Source organism: Sitodiplosis mosellana, unplaced genomic scaffold, assembly GCF_009176505.1.
Source record: "Sitodiplosis mosellana isolate CC-2019 unplaced genomic scaffold, AAFC_SMos_1.0 Smas_scaffold_1, whole genome shotgun sequence".
NCBI lineage: Eukaryota > Metazoa > Arthropoda > Insecta > Diptera > Cecidomyiidae > Sitodiplosis > Sitodiplosis mosellana.
In genome coordinates this window covers 9,195,686-9,212,472 of record NW_022595244.1, presented here as the reverse complement: position 1 = coordinate 9,212,472, position 16,787 = coordinate 9,195,686, and the positions used below count along the sequence as shown (strand labels likewise).

Here is a 16,787-nt window from a genome sequence, read left to right as displayed (position 1 = left end):
AAAAATCCTAGCCAAAATTGCTAAAGTAGAACAAAAAAACAACAAAAATACTCGGGTGCGCTGTAGCGCACTTGAGTGCGCTAAAGTCATCTCTGCGCTGGCTATAGCCAAAGCAAAACAAGAATAGTGAATTAGGAATAGCAAAGAACAGCAAAAAAACGAAATGCTCTGGAGATGATAGAATGTAGTTTACGATCGAATCCACTCACAATGTAGATCTCTTATCGTAGTTTGTCTATTATCCATAGACCCCATGCCATACACTAACAATAGTTCTCGATCGACTCTCCTTTGGTCCCTTTTGTGTCTGCAGAAAACAAAAAATAAGGCAAAATCTTCTTGAGCGAAATAAAACAATGACAGTGTAATTGTTGCTTTTGTGTGTATAATATTTTTTGTTAGAACTTTTGTGTTTACTCTTTTTTTTTGTCCATGTTAATGAATCATTCAAATAATTCGTCAGTTTCCATTCTAATTTACATATCATTTAATTTAACTTTTTGCTCACTTTTTTCTGCATTTTCTTCTTTATTTTGTTTTCTTTTTTTTGCTCATTTTTTTACGTTTTCGTCTCTAGGTATATAAATAATTACCAGTTCACATATAAATTTGAAAGTATATCGTAATCAGAAGGAAAAAACGAAATATTTTAAGTAATTTTATCGTATTTTTCTTTTCGCAAGCAATACCAAAATCAAGATCAACACAAAAAAATGGGACGAGAAAATTTACTCGGTTATTACAAATGTTGTAAGGAAATTCGATTCACATTGTATTTTGTAGTTAAATTTGTATGTTTTTGTTCTTTCTTTGCGTTTTTTCTCTAATTCAAAAAAAATTAAACAAAAAAAAAACATAATCATAGAATATAATTTAATAATAAGTAATTTGTTTATATGGGACAAAAAAACACATGAATCTGCGTTATTACTTAATAGATATAGTTTATTAATCGATCGCTATGATTTCTGTTTATTACTTAATTGCATTTATTTTGCTTGCTTCATTTAGACTTATCGAATAATAATAAATCAACGTAAATTTCATTTCAATTGTGTTATTTGTATTGATTTGGTTGGCCGTTGAATAATCATCAATTTTAATGTATGTTTTGTTTTGCTTCCTTAATCGCCATCGATTTAGTTTCCCTTTAAACATTTGCCATTTATTTAGTTCAATTGAAATTTTTAGATGCGTTTATTTTCCGTTGGTTTCTTTTTGGTTAATTTGACGATGGTGCTTCCATTTATGAAGACACAAAATGTAGTTTTGAGTGAGAGACAGAATTTGACAAAAAAAAAGAAGAAAAACAAAACTGATTGGATTTTAATTTTGTTGTTGATTTGTTGCTTTCAAATAGAAAAAAGTTACATGCATTTTAAATCTAAAAATTTAAATTGATGTTACATTAAATCACTATGTATTATTACATTACGATAATTATAATTATTATTGTTTGCTGTAAATAAGTGTAGGTGAGAGAGTGAACTTGTTTTGTTGTTGTTTGTTTCTTTGAATGAGTGAATGAGTGAACGTGTAATTTTAAATTTAAACGCTTCCATTTCTCTCCTTAAGGCTATTTTTCTTGCAATGTTTCTCCATTTGTGTTGTTTCATGTTGTTATTTTTTTTTCCTTGTTTACATTGGAAATCTTGACCAATTCTCTTCTTCACTTGTTCTTTTTTTGTTGTTGCAATTTTTTGTTTATTCAATTTTTGTTGTTGTTTTCATTTTTCATACATATAAAATAGCGATTATACGTGTAAATTTTAACTGACGCTGCATTTATGTGAGGGGAGCTTTTGTCTCTACATCCTTTTGTTTTTGTTAATATTATTCTTTATTTTTTCGTAAAATAACTTTTGGGATGAATGTGTGTGTGTTGTGTTGTTGTTGATTTCTTTTTCTTTTGTTTTTCATTCAGTTTTCTTGTTTGCATTTAAAAAATGTTCTGTTTACTCAGATGGTTCGTTTGACTTAACCTTGGACAAGTTTTCCTCGCGTGGCTTGGCCGCACCGAAAATGGTAGCTGCCTGCTTAGTTTCAGCCAAAGCATTGATTGGATCCGCAACAGTACGCGGTTTTAATACAAGTCGTGGCCGCTCGGCTTCATCTGCAAATTCAAAATGGACGTTAGAATCGGACAATTGTCAAAAATCGGTTTGCAATTCTGGATGTATGGCATATGTTACTTACCATGAACAGGGGCAACAGAGGGTGGTGGTCTGTTATCATGTTGATTATTGAATGGTCGATCAGTTCCTCGTCGATTATAATTACCGTACCTATGTGGAATTGATGGAAATAGGTTTTTTCATACACGATCAATATCGAATCGTTTAGATTTGTCTCAAATTAAATTGAAGCACCTCGTTAGGTGGAAGTATAATGGTGCATAAAAATGGGTAATTTACCTGTCATCACGATTATTGAAGCTTCCTTCACGTTGGTTTCTCTCATATCCACCGCCTCCACGTGGACCATCGTCACTAAAGTTTCCATAGCGGCCTCGATTAGCTGGTCGATCTGTTTGTGGTGATGAAATGAAAAACAATTATTTTACAATACATACGGTAATAACACACATGCAATGGATTTGGTTCGGGTAAAAAAAAAAAATAAATATAATTTTGGCGAACTAAAAATAAACACAAAAAATATTTGGAATTTCGGTGGGAAGGTTGGTTGCTATGGATGCATGGAATGTGTACCATGGAAATTATTTCCAGCAGGCCGGCTGCCGTTACCACGACCATCTCTGCCAAAATCTCTTCCATCTCTTCCTTGATGATTTTGATTGTAGCCATCGTTGTTATAACGATCGTTACCTCTTTGGTAATCGTTATTCATATTTTGAGGTCTTCCACCGCGATTATAGTTGTTCATGTTGCCGCCATGATTACGTTGTTGTTGTTGCTGCTGTTGCCCTTGCGGCGGCTGTTGTTGCCCTTGTCCTTGTTGCGGTCCGCGTTTGTTGAAACCGCCTCTGTTTTTTTTATTTTCATTTGTTACGAACAAATAAGTCAACCATTAGTAAATGGGCGATTTAGAATGGAAATTTGCAGAAAATTTTATGCGATCGGATTACCTGTCCTTTTTCTGTTCAGCAACATCGATACGCAACGGTGCATCGGCGTCGTCCAAAGAGATTCGGCCATCCAATTCGAGTGCCTCTTTCAAATCAGACAACGATTCGAATTCCACGTAACAAAAGCCCTTGAACAAATCTGTGTCTTTGTCGTTGACCAAACGCACATGTTTCACATACAAGTTTGGAAAGATTTTCTTAACATCGCCTTGAACGATTCCTTGTGGTAAATTTCCAACGAATGCCAAATACGGTGACTCAGTTGGCAATGGCTTCTTGCCGTAACCTCTGTAAAAAGAAAATTACAAATTAATCGCATTTAAATCTTCCATTCGATAATTAGATAAAGGGAGATTAAAGATGAGTGCAGTATGAAACAGCGGAAAAAATGGCATATAACCAAAGGAAGAAAGAGACACACGAAAAAAAAGATTATCTTGTCAAAATGAAGTGACTTTTGATTTCACCAGTTTAGCCGGTAACGTTGTCGTAAACCAATTTATGTAACATTTGTCTTCGGTTTGTTGTTGTTCTCGATGTTGTATATATATATGCTTTGAAGTAGCAACAGCGTACAACAAATATAGTGAACACCGATCACAAAACGAAAAAGTGACAACAGATAGCCGGACAGCGGCATGGTTTCTATGTTATATTGACGCGTGACGCGCGTGTATGTATTCAAAAGTGCTAATGCGCTCGTGCTCAGAATGTGCGAAGAAGATGAAGCGGCATTGAAAGAACAACACAGAACGAAACGAATCGGTCGCTTTTTTTTCTCGTCTTTCGGATCGAAAGCGGAAAAGCAAAAGTGACTCTAAATTTAGAAAACCAGGTTATATTTTTAATAATTCAGATGAAAGTGAAAATGAATATTTTAGGTTAAAATGACGCTAGGTGCGAATCAAAGTCAAGATTTTGTTGCGGAAAAAAGGAGATAGAATGATACGTTTTGCTTTTATTTATTTATGTTTTCGACAGTTTTCTCGTTCATTCTAAAATACTTTCGAAATTGAGAGATTCTTGGCGCAGCATTCGCCGCACAAACCACATATCTGTACACGCATGCGATACATTTTAGCCATAAGAGAGAAAGAGAGAGAGAGCACTACTGAATCTTGAGTGCCTGTGAAATAAAAAAAATGAACACATTTTTGGCATAGACCAAACGTTGTACACTGCAGTAACTCAGAGTGTGGAATAGAAACAGTGCTGCTAAGCCCATTTACACGATGGATGTGTATATATACATAGAATTGTTTTGTCTTTGGGTTTGATAGCATTATAGCTACCTCACATATTTTCCGTCTGTGTCTACTTCCTAATTTGCTGTTATATGCGGCAAGCGTAGTGCCGATTGCATTGCACACCTTATGACAGTGACGCTATAAATTGAAACAAATCGGCACAACAACAACACACCAAAAATGATACAAACACAACGAACGAATCGCCACAGAGAGGCATACAGCACCAAAGGGTGCAAAAAGATTGCAATGGCATCGATTACAATTCAAAACATACCTGGAGTTGTTATCGTAGGCGCCTCTACCAGCCATGTCGGATGCGAAAATTTTCGATGTTATTACCACACAGTATCGACGGTAATGAGTGCTATCGGTAGTTGGTTGAAAATTGCAAAGTTCACGAATGAAAAACGACACCAAACTAGATGACTGATCGACGCGGCTGATTTATTTTGATTATTTAAAATAGCGACTCTTGTTTCTTTTTCGAAACCCAAACAACAACGTGCGTGCGCGTTGTCTACACTTTTCCTTACACTCTTCTCGGGTGAATCTTCTTTGCAATTTTGCGCTGTTTTTTTCTATTGCTTTTCTTTTCAATTAATGGCAATTGTCTGTACCGATGCGAATCAATTAAAAATTTTTTTACTGAAATTACACACAATTGTATACAAACACCGCGGTAAACTTCCAAATACAGCTGCTTTTAATGGCAATTTTTTTTTCTTTGCTATGCTTTTTAACCAAAAGTCTTTTCGTCGTCGTTCAAAGTTCCTCAAGTTGTTAAACTTAAATTCTTATCGCACAGCAAACAAATCACTGATTATTTTAACACACAAAATCGTAATTTTCAGTTGGACACTCGACAAATATTGTTGAATTCCGCTAAAAGTCCGATTTCTTTTTTTTCTTTTCCTTTTTCGGTTCTCTCACACAAATATTTGCAGTGCTCGCCTTTTACGGAGCTAATTGTCTTAAGCGAGTGTATTTATGCACTATCACAAATAAAATCAAACAATGCTCAGTAATTCTTCGATTATCGACGATAGTAATGTGTAAATGTGACACTTGGCTATGCAAACGAAACGTTTTGATGGGCTCAATTGACGAATTTTCGCACAAAATTTTCAGAAAACTTATTCAACATTTGAAAAAATGCACACACATTTGAGGAATGGTTGTACCCATTTGACACATGTTCAGCCGTCCAAATGATAAAGACGACTTTAGAAAAGAAAATGGCTCTATTTCGTTCCGTTGCCGTCGCTTGATGCGTTCATTCAACGCATGCAAACGGAGTCGCTCAAATGTACATTGCTCAAATGGTTTGGCATTTCAGCACATGTTTGCAATGGATTATGATTTACTTAAATTATTTTCTCACATTTTATTGAAAATACATTAAAATTTAATTGTTTCATTCGATTTGAATGTGTTTATTGCGGTTTGTTCATCGCACACCAACTCATGCCATCGCATTCGGCAATATTCTGCGATTGTGTGCGTACAAATGGTTGATGCGGCGAATTCAGAAAAATGTGGTCGTTTGTCTCTTTTCGATTTCGTTTGTTTGCCTTGTATTCCTGTATTCCATGCGGCACTGTGCACATGTTAATGTGAAACAGACAGACATGCCTCCGTCTATGCGGTCGTCTTCTTTCGTTTGACAGTTGCGAAACGCTGAAAACCACGTTCGTCTGCCAAAATAACCGAATGTTCCATGCTCTCTCACACACGGTGTGTGTACATATAAGCGAACATGAAGGCTAAAGAACAGCACGTGGATGCTTTGAAACAAAGCACAAAAACGAATAAAAAGTCAATAATTAAGAGTAAAAAGATATCGCAATCGTTTAAAAAATTAACCAACAATGAGAAATTGGACCGGATCAATGGTGCAGTGAGTTTGTTGCAGCAATTGAAAGAGATAAAAAACGATGAAAATCAGGTATGTGTTATCACGTATGCATGAATGAATGGCTGGACGTGCAATTTTTTTTTTTTTAAGGTTGGGATAATTAATCTTGTGAATTGATTTTAGGTGAAAAGAGTGCGAAATGTCCGTCGATTGGTGCGTGGATTGGGAGCATCAACATCTGACTCGAGAAGCGGTTTCTTTGCGGCATTAGTTGCACTTCTTCAAACAGTACACGATGATTATCCGACGATTACAAATCTGTTTGAGTTGATGGATGCATCATTGAGTGTTGGTGCCGAAAGTACCAGCCTCGATAAAGTGAGTAACAAAAATCCCTTTCCGCTTTAAAAATTACCAAAAAATTGAAAATATTTTATAAATTTTAGGAAGATACGGATGCATTGATCGGCCAAATCTTGGTGTGTGGATCGATTTTGCATGCAAACAAATTGCAATCAGCTAGCGACAGTGAGATTAAAAGGTGCATCGTGACATTGATAAATGCATCGCACCACAAATTGTATCACTCATCGTTGGCGTACACATTTCTATTGGAGCTTCTGGAGAAGCTTAGTGAGTCACAGTTCGAACGTTTAATGTGGCCATTGATGCAAAAAGAAATGAAACGACCATGGGAAAAACAGAATATCAACACGGTTCATTTTCTCATCAAATGCCAGTCAAAGTATCCAGCGTCAGTTGACGAAGAGTTTCTATCGTCTTCACTGCAAACCAATCAGATTCTCACACCATTGGCTTACAAGCATTTGGCCCGATTGTTTTGGACACCCGCTACGGTTAAAATTGCCGTTACCCACCCATCCTTCGAAGCATTCGGTCACTTTTTGACATCCGCTGTGCCGGAGAAGAAGCTGCTTGACTTTTGGCAGAAGGAAATCAATGAAATTCTTCTTGCACCGTCTAAATTCAAAGAAATTGTCACACTTCGTCTACTCACCATCATTTTTGACGATGGAAAAATCAAGGCGAAAACAGCATTGGCACTGCTGTCAAATCCATTCATCGCATTGATCACAAAAGCACTTCGCAGTGGAAAGCAGCAGAAAAACAATGATTCCACGCCGAATTTGTACAATGAATTCTTCGATGCCGTCGAAAAGTACATAAAGCTTGTATCGAATGGCGAAAGTGACAAAGTGGCAATTATTCAGAAATTCATCGATTTCCCGGGAATGTTAGTAATTGAAAAATACACACCCAGCCGTGTCATCCACAAATTTATCGTACAATTGAAATCAGAAGGTATCAAAGAATTATTTGAATTCTATAAAAATATTTTGCTCGAACGAAAGACCAAGAATCCAACATCAAAAGAAGGATGGTTACACATGGAAAGAGAACACTGCGTTCAGATGCTACAAACACTTTTGGTCCAGAAATCTATTCACAGCGAAAATGAATGGCGTGCCGAACAGCTAAAATTTCTCTTGAAATACGGTTTATTTTATGTCAATAGACAAACCGATGCCATTGTAAAAGACCGTGACTCCGATGTGCTTCCAAATGACTTGGCCCATAAATTGAAGCAGGCATTCTTTTCGAGTTTGCAAGCAAAATCACAAAATATCGAAGCTGAAAAAGCCACTTTGCTTGCGATCATCGAATTTTGCAACAAACAAATAACCGGAAAGTCAAGCAACAAAACACTTCGTCACCCACTGTCCGATGAGGCGCTTCAAGCGTGGAACAAAATGTACACGAATGTCACGGCCAAGAAGAAGACAAAGAAAATTCTGTATAACGTTTTCGATATTTTGTTGATGCACATGGGATTGCAATTGTTTGTGGATGCTCAGATGGCCATTTTCTCCATTGACGATTTGGAAAAGTGTTTGGAACGATCACAGAGCAAACTGAAGGCAAAATCCAAATCGAATGAGACCAACGAAGCCGAATGGATTGAGGTTGTAGTCGATTTGTTCCTGCAATTGCTGTCACAAAGCAAGAGTTTCATGCGAACGGTTGTTGACAATGTGTTCCCAGAACTTTGCCCAGCTTTGACACCGGCAGCCGTTGATCAGATTTTATTGATGTTGGATATGAGCGAGAAAAACCCGTTGACACCGAATAACGCAGCCGAAGAGAGTGATGACGATGAAAATGAGTCGGACGAAGAGAATGAGTCGGATGAAGAGAATAGCGGCGAAAGTGAGGGTGAGGATGGAGATGAGAGTAGCGACAATGAAGAGTTGACCGACGCAGATGAAGAGGGTACAGCGACGGACCAATTGCGATCGGCCGTTACACAAGCACTTGGTAAAGCAATTCCGGAAACTGATACCGAGTCCGTTGATTTAAATGACATGGATGACGAAGAAGCTGAACGTTTGGATGCTGCTTTATCCGATGCCTTCAGAGCAATTCGTAAGAAAACTGGCGAAAGTAAGAAGAAAACCAAGCTTGAACGAACAACCAACACAACTGTCATGCATTTTCGAATTCGTGTGCTGGACTTGATTGAAATCTACTTGAAAACCAGCCCATCGCTAGCAATCACCCTGAATATTTTGGCCGATTTAATTCCAATGTATGAGCAGTGCGTTGGAAACAAAGACCATCAACCGTTGGTCAATCGTTTGCAACGTGTTTTGCGAATGTTGCTGAATCTTCGTGAATTTTCCAGCATTGATGATGTCACCGAGATCAAACTGTACGAATTATTCCAAAGTATTATCAATGTCAAAGCAAATCCAGCCGCTATCAATGAACAAAATAAACTTCGTTCGAATTTGTGTGCCTTTTTGATTGCCGTCAGTCAATTGTTGAAGTCCCCTGATCCCATTTTGTTGGAGGCCATTGCCGGATGCTTAGAAAATTTCTTGAAATCGAGAAATCCAAAAGTTCAATACACAGTGTTTGGCGATATCTTGAAAACGCGTTGGGTTGGCGTATGGCGCTTGGCACAAATTATTGCCCGAACAAGTTTGTTGCGAGCAGATAAACGTCGACCATTCCGACGATCACAAGGCATCGATTTGCTTAGCATCATGTACAAAAATCATGGTTTCATCGCACACGACACACAGGAGTTTAATGAATACAATCCCAAAATTGAGGCCGCCATCCAGGAGTATGTTCAATGGGCCGTTTCACACAATCAAGTTTCGTCGAAAGAATTCTCCTCACTGTTGCTATTACTTCAAGAGGTGCACAAATGCTCACAAACAATAGCCAAATACAAATGCGCCCTCAAATGGACGAAAGTTTGCGACAACGTACAGTCGATTCGCCAGAAAGTCGAATTGGAATCATATCAAGTTTATTTTGCATTCTGTAAACGGATGGACATAAAGGATATCAAAAACAGTGAAGTTGATTCATCGAAATTGAAAAATGGCCAATCGAAATCAGTGAATGGCAAACAGGAGAGTGAAAATGGGGAGGATAGCGACGACGACGAAGAAGAAGAGGAGGAGGAGGAGAAGGAGAAGGAGGAGGAGGAGGACGAGGAGGATGAAAGTGAAACAAAACCAGTAAAAACAAATGGAGTAGCAAAGAAACGAAAGGCCGAAGGTGACTCAAACGGGTTGAGCAAGAAACGAAAAGCCAAACTTGAGAAGAAACTTCGAAAGCAGAACCGACTCAAAATATCATCGGCTGGTTTAGATAGTGTTTCATTTTCATTTACACCAACCAAAAATAATCAAGATAATGGTAATGATATGGATTCCGATTAGCAATTTTTTTCAACTTTTCAAGCATAAAGTCAAATATGAGCGTTGTTTTGAAGTAAATTCAAATATTCAATAAAACTTTATTTTATTAAAGAAACAAATCGAGTGTTCAACTGGTTGTTTATTCATTTATATTGTTCTAACGTTCTTTTCTACCGACATTATACAAAGATCTCACACAGAAAAAATTGGCCTAAAATTTTAATAGACGAAAAAAAAAAAATGTAAGTTCAAAGCCAATGTATCAAAAAGCCGTTCGAGGAACCGATTATTTCTTCACTAAAATAATATTTGTCAATGTCGAATCACGAGCTTCAGTATTCTGTTCAATTTTTTTTTACAATTCTGGATTTTGTTCTTCAGTCATTGCATTTCCTAGTTTCACGGCAGCTGCATACTCAGCATAGTTCAAATAGCCATCGTTGTTGAGGTCGGCCAAACTAAGGAAATTGTCTAGCACATCTAAAAGATGGAAAATAATTACAACACATTTCAATCGAAATAACCCTTTAAATTCTTGAAAGAGAGAGAAAAATACGAACCGATAATATGGTTAAAATTTGTGTTAACTATTTGTCCATTTTCATCTAATTCTAACAATTTGAGACTTGATGCATCCGAGCTCAAGTCTAAACTACTGTCATTAGACGGTTGACTATTTTCATTGTCATTTCCCTCGTCTGCTTCATTATCACTGTGTACATGGTTGTGATCGTGCTCTGATGCCGCATGATGTGTCGCTGAATAGAAAATTTCCAATCCATCCAATTTATCATTGCCATCTAAATCGTGGACTTTGAAGAACATATAATTTCTCTCTTCTTCTGACATTTCTTCAACTTTCTTCTCCGTTGGCAATTGCTGCGCATCTATATCCTCTTGAATGTGCCTAGAAAATGAAATATGTCCAAAACAACCGAAAATTCAAACATCAAAACCATTGGACAAGTGAAATTAATGGGCAAAAAGAGCCATACTGTGCTTCAAATGCCAAGTGTTCGTTGATGTGTTGTTGCTGTTCAGCTCGTCGTTTTTCGCTCTTCGGATGATGTGGTCCGCGGGCGTTGCAGGCGTCGATCAACAGTGAATACAATATAAAAATTCCAATCATGCGCCGCGAAATATGTACCCGATATCGTCTCGCAATGTGGTTCAATAGCGTCAATTGTTGCATTTTCCAGTGTAATTTCTTTTCGAAAAATATTTAGTAACAAATGATGTCAACGCTGACAAATGTGAATATCAAACGAAGCTGTTGCTCCTGCGAATCAAATAATTACATGTAAAACAAATGTTATGATTTCGATGCGTTGTATGGGAGTAATGTGACCCGTACACACATACACAGGCTGAGCAAGAGGGAGAAAAAAAATGTCATCGCACAAAATTGTACATAACCAAGGGATTGAATTGATGTGTATGCTTTGCTCTCATTAAATTCCAATTTGGGATGTAGACGTTTCAATGCTTTTGCAGTTTCACTTGTTCATATGCACAAGAGTACATCGCATTATCATAAAATTAGAGGCATTGATGCTGAAATTGCAAACTTGTATACGATTTTGTTGCCACTGCACACATCGATTCGGCTGTGTTCTTTGTCGACGCGACCCAAACTACAGAGAAAAAAATCGCATGTGACATATTTCGAAAGTGGTTTGATATAAAATTACAGTTTAATGTACTACGGTGTATATACCCATATAATGCCTATAATAATCAAGCGTGGCATTTTTCCGACGACGAGATCGGTTGGAAAACCCTCTTTGCATCTGATATATTCACGCATATCTGCGTACTTGTTGAGGCGATGCATTGAGCAGATAAAACGTACGTATGTTTACATTTTTTTCTTCCTTCGCTTTTGCGCTATGCGAATGAACTTGTCGTCGTGCATTGATTGAAATCATTGGCTGTGGCGCTTTATTTGTGTTTATGTCGATGTTAAAATGCGATTAGTGTTCGACTTTCGCACACAATAACCAAAATCTGACGACAACCAAATCGGAAATAGTTTGATGTGTTTGAGTTCGCGATATGATTCGGTACCATTCACTGTTGCGCGCACACCGATGAACGAAACAATGAAAATAATTGAAATCGCCTACATTGACGATTCATTCCGAATGAGTGGAAACACCTCAGGGGGTTTAACAAAGAGGAAGAAAAAACAGCATTCGCTTGCGGTGATATGGTGGTGTGTATTCTATCCTTTGATGCTGCATTCATTCCAAATGGCCTTTGTGCATACCCATCGAATGGTAATAATTTGAGGGGATTAGCGCACATTTCGATGTACATGCTGACAAATTGCTTAAAAATCATTTTCCCTTTTATCGGGTTTGATACCGAAGGAAAAAAAAGGAGAATTCTTTAAATCGGCCGAGAAAAAAACGAACGTCGAAAAAAACAACAACGATCGAAACCGGTTAAAAGCATTTTTGTCTTTGGAAATTGAAGAATGTTTGCTTGAAACACCCTATGGCAACGAAATCTATCATAAAAGTGCAACCTGAGTAGTCTTAAAAGTCCGTTCAATTGAAACATCGAACCTCATCATTGTCATCATCAAATAACAATGAACAATGTGACAAATATTCAATTTAACATTGGGTGCTGACTGTTTCAAGTTCCACTACGACCCACCACTATTCCAACTATGTGCAGACGCACAAGGCAAAACATATGTAAGCAGAACATGAATAGAGATGCAGAAGAATTAACCACTATGTGACATATGGGAAGTTTATGTGGAGGGTATGATTTACAACAAGGCCGATTAATGCAAACACCTTCTACGTGCATGTAGGCAAAAATGCATGCTGCTGCTGCTATTACTGCCGCTGTTGCTGTTGCTGGATGACAAAAGAGGCGCCGACAACAAAACACTCAACACTGGTCGTGATGTATAATGCGCTAGGGAATAGCAGACTAAGTGATTTGTGCGCCTATTTACCGTACATACATTTATAGCCCATAATAATGCTGTTTGATGAATGCTGTGTGCGTTGATCGGGCAACGACGACGACGACGACAGCAGCAAAAGTTTAACAACCCTCTTCAATGTGTTACTATAAATCGTTTTTAAATAGATTTAAGTATTATTATTATTACATGTTATGAATAAAATGAAAACGGTATCAAATTACTAGAATGCCAGCTTTTCAGCTTGTCATTAGCGAGTGGCATCAACCGTGGCGGTGGTCACAATAACAAATCCCTTGGTATACACGTACATAATATTTAAATACGACAAAATGCGAAATGCATCCACTTCACTGGAGTTGAATAAAAAGCAGATAATTTGTGGGTCAAACACAAAAATCGCGATTTTAATAGTCATACCCGTTATTCAATGGTCTACACGTGAAATATTTTCAAGAAATTGCCTTTGTTTGCGTTCATTCACTGAAAATGTTACGTCTTTTCCTTTTAAGTAAGATTATAATTACCGTTTTACTGCAATATATTTATGGAATCGGCAGGTGAACAACAGCGTTTATTTGACTATTATTGTATAACAACACTCTTGAATAACAATATTTAACAGGATGCAATCTTAAACCTAATAGCTACGGATCTATTTGTACGAAATTTTTAAATTACACCTGAATAATTTTGTCACAACGTCTTCGACTTGTTCGAATGTTATGTCAATCGTTGTTTAGCGAATTGTTTTGTTGTCTTCCTGAAGCTGTGCTACGAGAAAAATCAATAGTGCTCCAAACATTCGCAGAAAGCGATGGATGTGTCAAAAGCGGCGAAATCCATTTTCGCAGACATGCGCATCGCTCAAGCATCCAGCAAATCAAGCTGAGCTTCATTCCGTTTCCATTCGAAATGCCTAAATGGTTACTGCATTCGCTGAATTTGAATGCTTTGCACCAAATTTTCAATAATTAAAAGAAAACAATGTCAAACGAAAATATTGGGCTGTTGATCTTGTGTGGCCAATTTACTTATAAACCAAATTATTTTCATTGCCTAGATAGCATGAATGAACTGTGCTGAGTGCATCCATTGAGAAAATCATCAACTGCATTTTCTGTGCGTGGATATAATTCAATTGATGCATTACACTAGCGAATTTTTCGTTTTCGCTGCTATAAAAAAAAAACCACAAAAGACACATAACCAGCTCTAGTTGCGTTGCAGTCGAAAATAAATTTTCATTGTTAACGATTCCATAGAAAATGGCAATCAAATTAAGTAAAAATTTGCATTTACCGCACACTCACAGAAAAAGTGTTTCTTTTTCCTCTTGCGATCACACGGCCGTTTTCAGTTTCTTTTGTTTTCACTCAAATTGAGCGTCTATTTCCCTTTCTGTTAGTCAGACGGCTGAAATGATTCTATATGCGCACAATATTATCACCGAAAGTAAATAATGCTTGAAATAGCTCCCAAACTAGAGGGAAGTGCATCAAATTTAGAAAATGTCGCCAAGATCTAATATTGCACATGCATTTCGGATTTTACTTGTTTCACTTCTCCAGCGATGGATAAAGATTAAAGTAAATGCACTGGCACACACAGGTAGACGTTAAGCATTGAAATAAAAGCAAACATTGTAAAGTGGGTTTATGCTCACTTTATGCAGATTCACTTGTGATAAAGATTTCTACGTATCTTTGCAACATTTGACAAAATAAAAATACGAGCAATTCTGTGTACCATGAAATTGTTTGTCATAATAATGGATGCGATAATAGTTTTGTCGTTTGTCGGTGTTCGTCTCATTCTTTATCCTTCTCTCTCTCTTCGTCGTTCGCTATTGTTTGCCGATAACATGCTCAACGATTTTCGTTATTTACATAGTTTTTCATTGTTCCCGATTCTCTGAAGAAAAAAAAACGAAAGAGTTTGTCATTTTCGTGTAAAAATACCTTCCATTTCCATTTCCATTTTTTTCGTTCGTTGACGAAGAATTACATTGCAGGTAGTTGCACATCGACTTATAAATCAAGTGCTAAAAACTTCATTCAGCTTAGTTTAACTCGGTTCCTTAAACTGTGCGCGTCACTCAGTAAACTATTTTTTTCTTCCTGGTTACCTTAAGTTTGCAGTTTAAAATATTCAACATAATGTTTATAAAATATTTGATTTGTGTAGTGGTGATGGCATTTGCCCTGAAAGCGGCGCGTTGCGATGATATGACCGCTCAGAATGAAATTATGGATTCGAATTATGGCGACGATCAAATGAATTACGGCAAAATTGACAACGTTCCTGGTCAAAGAAATGGCCCATTGGATAATGGTGTGTATGCTTCTCAGCCACCCACCGAGTCTTGGTTAGATACTGCCCGGAATGCGTTTAGTGGACCAGCTGGCCAAATTGTTGTTACCATGGCCAAGGAAATGATTAGCCGTTCAACAGGAAATAGTCAGGTATTTTTCGTTTCTTCTATTTTTATTTTCATTTTTCTTTTTCTTTTGAATTTAAAGGAAATTCAAACAAACCAGTCTGAAAATCAATTGACATTTTTCCCTATCTCACATCGATCTATTTCCTAATGCAGATTTTAAGTTTGAACTTGACAAATTTGCTGATTTTGGTTTTGCTCAAATCGTTGATATTCGCTGCGGGGCTCATTGGTGCCGGTAACTGGGGTCAATATGGACGTGCTCGTAGCTTTGACTGTAAGTTCTGAATGTGTTTTCATTTCCTAGCCGTGAAAAGTCATCCCACAACAGTTCCACGAAATCATTCAATTTACAATAACGGAAAAAAAGATTGTTCCGTGCAGTGAAAGTGTTTTTAAAACTTTAAATTACATTTCCACATGCTTCATGTGCCATTAATTCATTTCATTCAATTTAAAAGTGTGAAAATAACAAGTGAGATATAGAGAAAAAAAGGTGACGGAGACGGAAAAAAATCCGAATTGTCACCGTGTTCGTTGGAATGAAAATACACGTGTTCATGTACTTAGCCGAGCGAATCGTTGCGGAAACTATGAGTTGAATCACCTATTTCACTCCCACATTGTAGTTTTTTTTTATTAAATGAAATGTAAACACACATCCAAATCGATTATCTTGATGACTTCAATCACGCAAAGTGATGAACAAAAGAACAGCAATTGCACAATAGTTTCGGTGTTTTTAAAAGCAATGTGTTGTAATCGATGGAAACAATAGTTTGGAATTAATTTTACGTTTTCGTTTCAGCTCCGTTTCCGATTGGGATGGATGAGGCACCGTTGTTTATCGGCTACTTGGCACTGGAGGGATCGGGTCAAGATGGATGCTTGAATCAGGCCGCTTGCAAAGCACCCGACACAGCAAAAGAGTATCTCAAGGCGGCTATGGCCGTTATAAAGGGCACTGAAATGTTTGATCATAATTTCTTCAATTCGTCACGAAATTACGCGTACACATTGAACCAAATGGAGCATTCGATTCGACGAGGCATTGACGGTGAGGCGTGTGAAACAATTTACCACTGTCACCTGTAACTCACAGTCTCTCGTTTCAAGGCCTCAATGCACTTATGAAATATTTCAATTTTGTTCCGTTTGCTAAAATAGTCAACGCATTTCGTTTTAGGCACTACAAATTGTTCGATTGAATAAATAAAATGCTCATAGTTTAAAACAAATGTTTCAGTTGTTTTTCTTGCCATTTTTTAATGCTGAATTGAGTTTTTAGCTTGTCATTTTAAGCCGAAGCTTAGCCATATGTAAGATCCATTAAGCAGTGGTATTTTCATTATCGTATTACTAACGTGACCGTTCTTTGTCCTTGGATTGAAGAGAAAAAAACACACAAACACAATCCATCGAAAGCCATTTGCAATTTTTATCTTCGAACTTTTTTTTCTCGTGAGTGTCATG

The 16,787-nt window shown here is 37.2% G+C and overlaps 4 protein-coding genes across 10 annotated transcripts; 2 read left to right on the top strand and 2 right to left on the bottom strand.

Annotated features, from left to right (window-relative positions):
• Positions 1-363: 363 nt before the first annotated feature.
• Positions 364-5,783, bottom strand: LOC129574242 (eukaryotic translation initiation factor 4H-like). Of its 2 annotated transcripts, none has more exons than XM_055455985.1 (6): positions 4,613-5,783; positions 3,089-3,376; positions 2,712-2,986; positions 2,415-2,526; positions 2,197-2,285; positions 364-2,113 (listed from the first exon to the last, which is right to left on the bottom strand). In XM_055455985.1, exons 1-6 carry the CDS (start codon positions 4,645-4,647, stop codon positions 1,956-1,958), a joined length of 957 nt encoding a protein of 318 aa, XP_055311960.1. In that variant the 5' UTR covers positions 4,648-5,783; the 3' UTR covers positions 364-1,955. The 2 variants fall into 2 exon arrangements, with proteins under 2 accessions (XP_055311960.1, XP_055311971.1); XM_055455996.1 differs by having other exon boundaries at positions 2,829-2,986; positions 4,613-5,546.
• Positions 5,784-5,873: 90 nt separating this feature from the next.
• On the top strand, positions 5,874-10,049 carry LOC129574207 (myb-binding protein 1A). Its single transcript, XM_055455824.1, has 3 exons — positions 5,874-6,283; positions 6,377-6,571; positions 6,640-10,049. The coding sequence occupies exons 1-3, from the start codon at positions 6,095-6,097 to the stop codon at positions 9,949-9,951; spliced, it is 3,696 nt and encodes a 1,231-aa protein (XP_055311799.1). The 5' UTR covers positions 5,874-6,094; the 3' UTR covers positions 9,952-10,049.
• Positions 10,050-13,622, bottom strand: LOC129574210 (multiple coagulation factor deficiency protein 2 homolog). 6 transcript variants are annotated; one of them, XM_055455871.1, is made up of 6 exons: positions 13,295-13,362; positions 13,099-13,227; positions 12,741-13,020; positions 10,926-11,209; positions 10,491-10,837; positions 10,050-10,410 (listed from the first exon to the last, which is right to left on the bottom strand). In XM_055455871.1, the coding sequence occupies exons 4-6, from the start codon at positions 11,120-11,122 to the stop codon at positions 10,286-10,288; spliced, it is 669 nt and encodes a 222-aa protein (XP_055311846.1). In that variant the 5' UTR covers positions 11,123-11,209; positions 12,741-13,020; positions 13,099-13,227; positions 13,295-13,362; the 3' UTR covers positions 10,050-10,285. The 6 variants fall into 6 exon arrangements, with proteins under 6 accessions (XP_055311846.1, XP_055311837.1, XP_055311815.1 ...); XM_055455862.1 differs by having other exon boundaries at positions 12,914-13,020; positions 13,099-13,382; XM_055455840.1 differs by lacking the exons at positions 12,741-13,020; positions 13,099-13,227; positions 13,295-13,362 and adding an exon at positions 13,402-13,622.
• Positions 13,623-14,969: 1,347 nt separating this feature from the next.
• Positions 14,970-16,514, top strand: LOC129574201 (uncharacterized). The gene is made up of 3 exons (XM_055455812.1): positions 14,970-15,339; positions 15,471-15,591; positions 16,123-16,514. The coding sequence occupies exons 1-3, from the start codon at positions 15,034-15,036 to the stop codon at positions 16,407-16,409; spliced, it is 714 nt and encodes a 237-aa protein (XP_055311787.1). The 5' UTR covers positions 14,970-15,033; the 3' UTR covers positions 16,410-16,514.
• Positions 16,515-16,787: the final 273 nt, after the last annotated feature.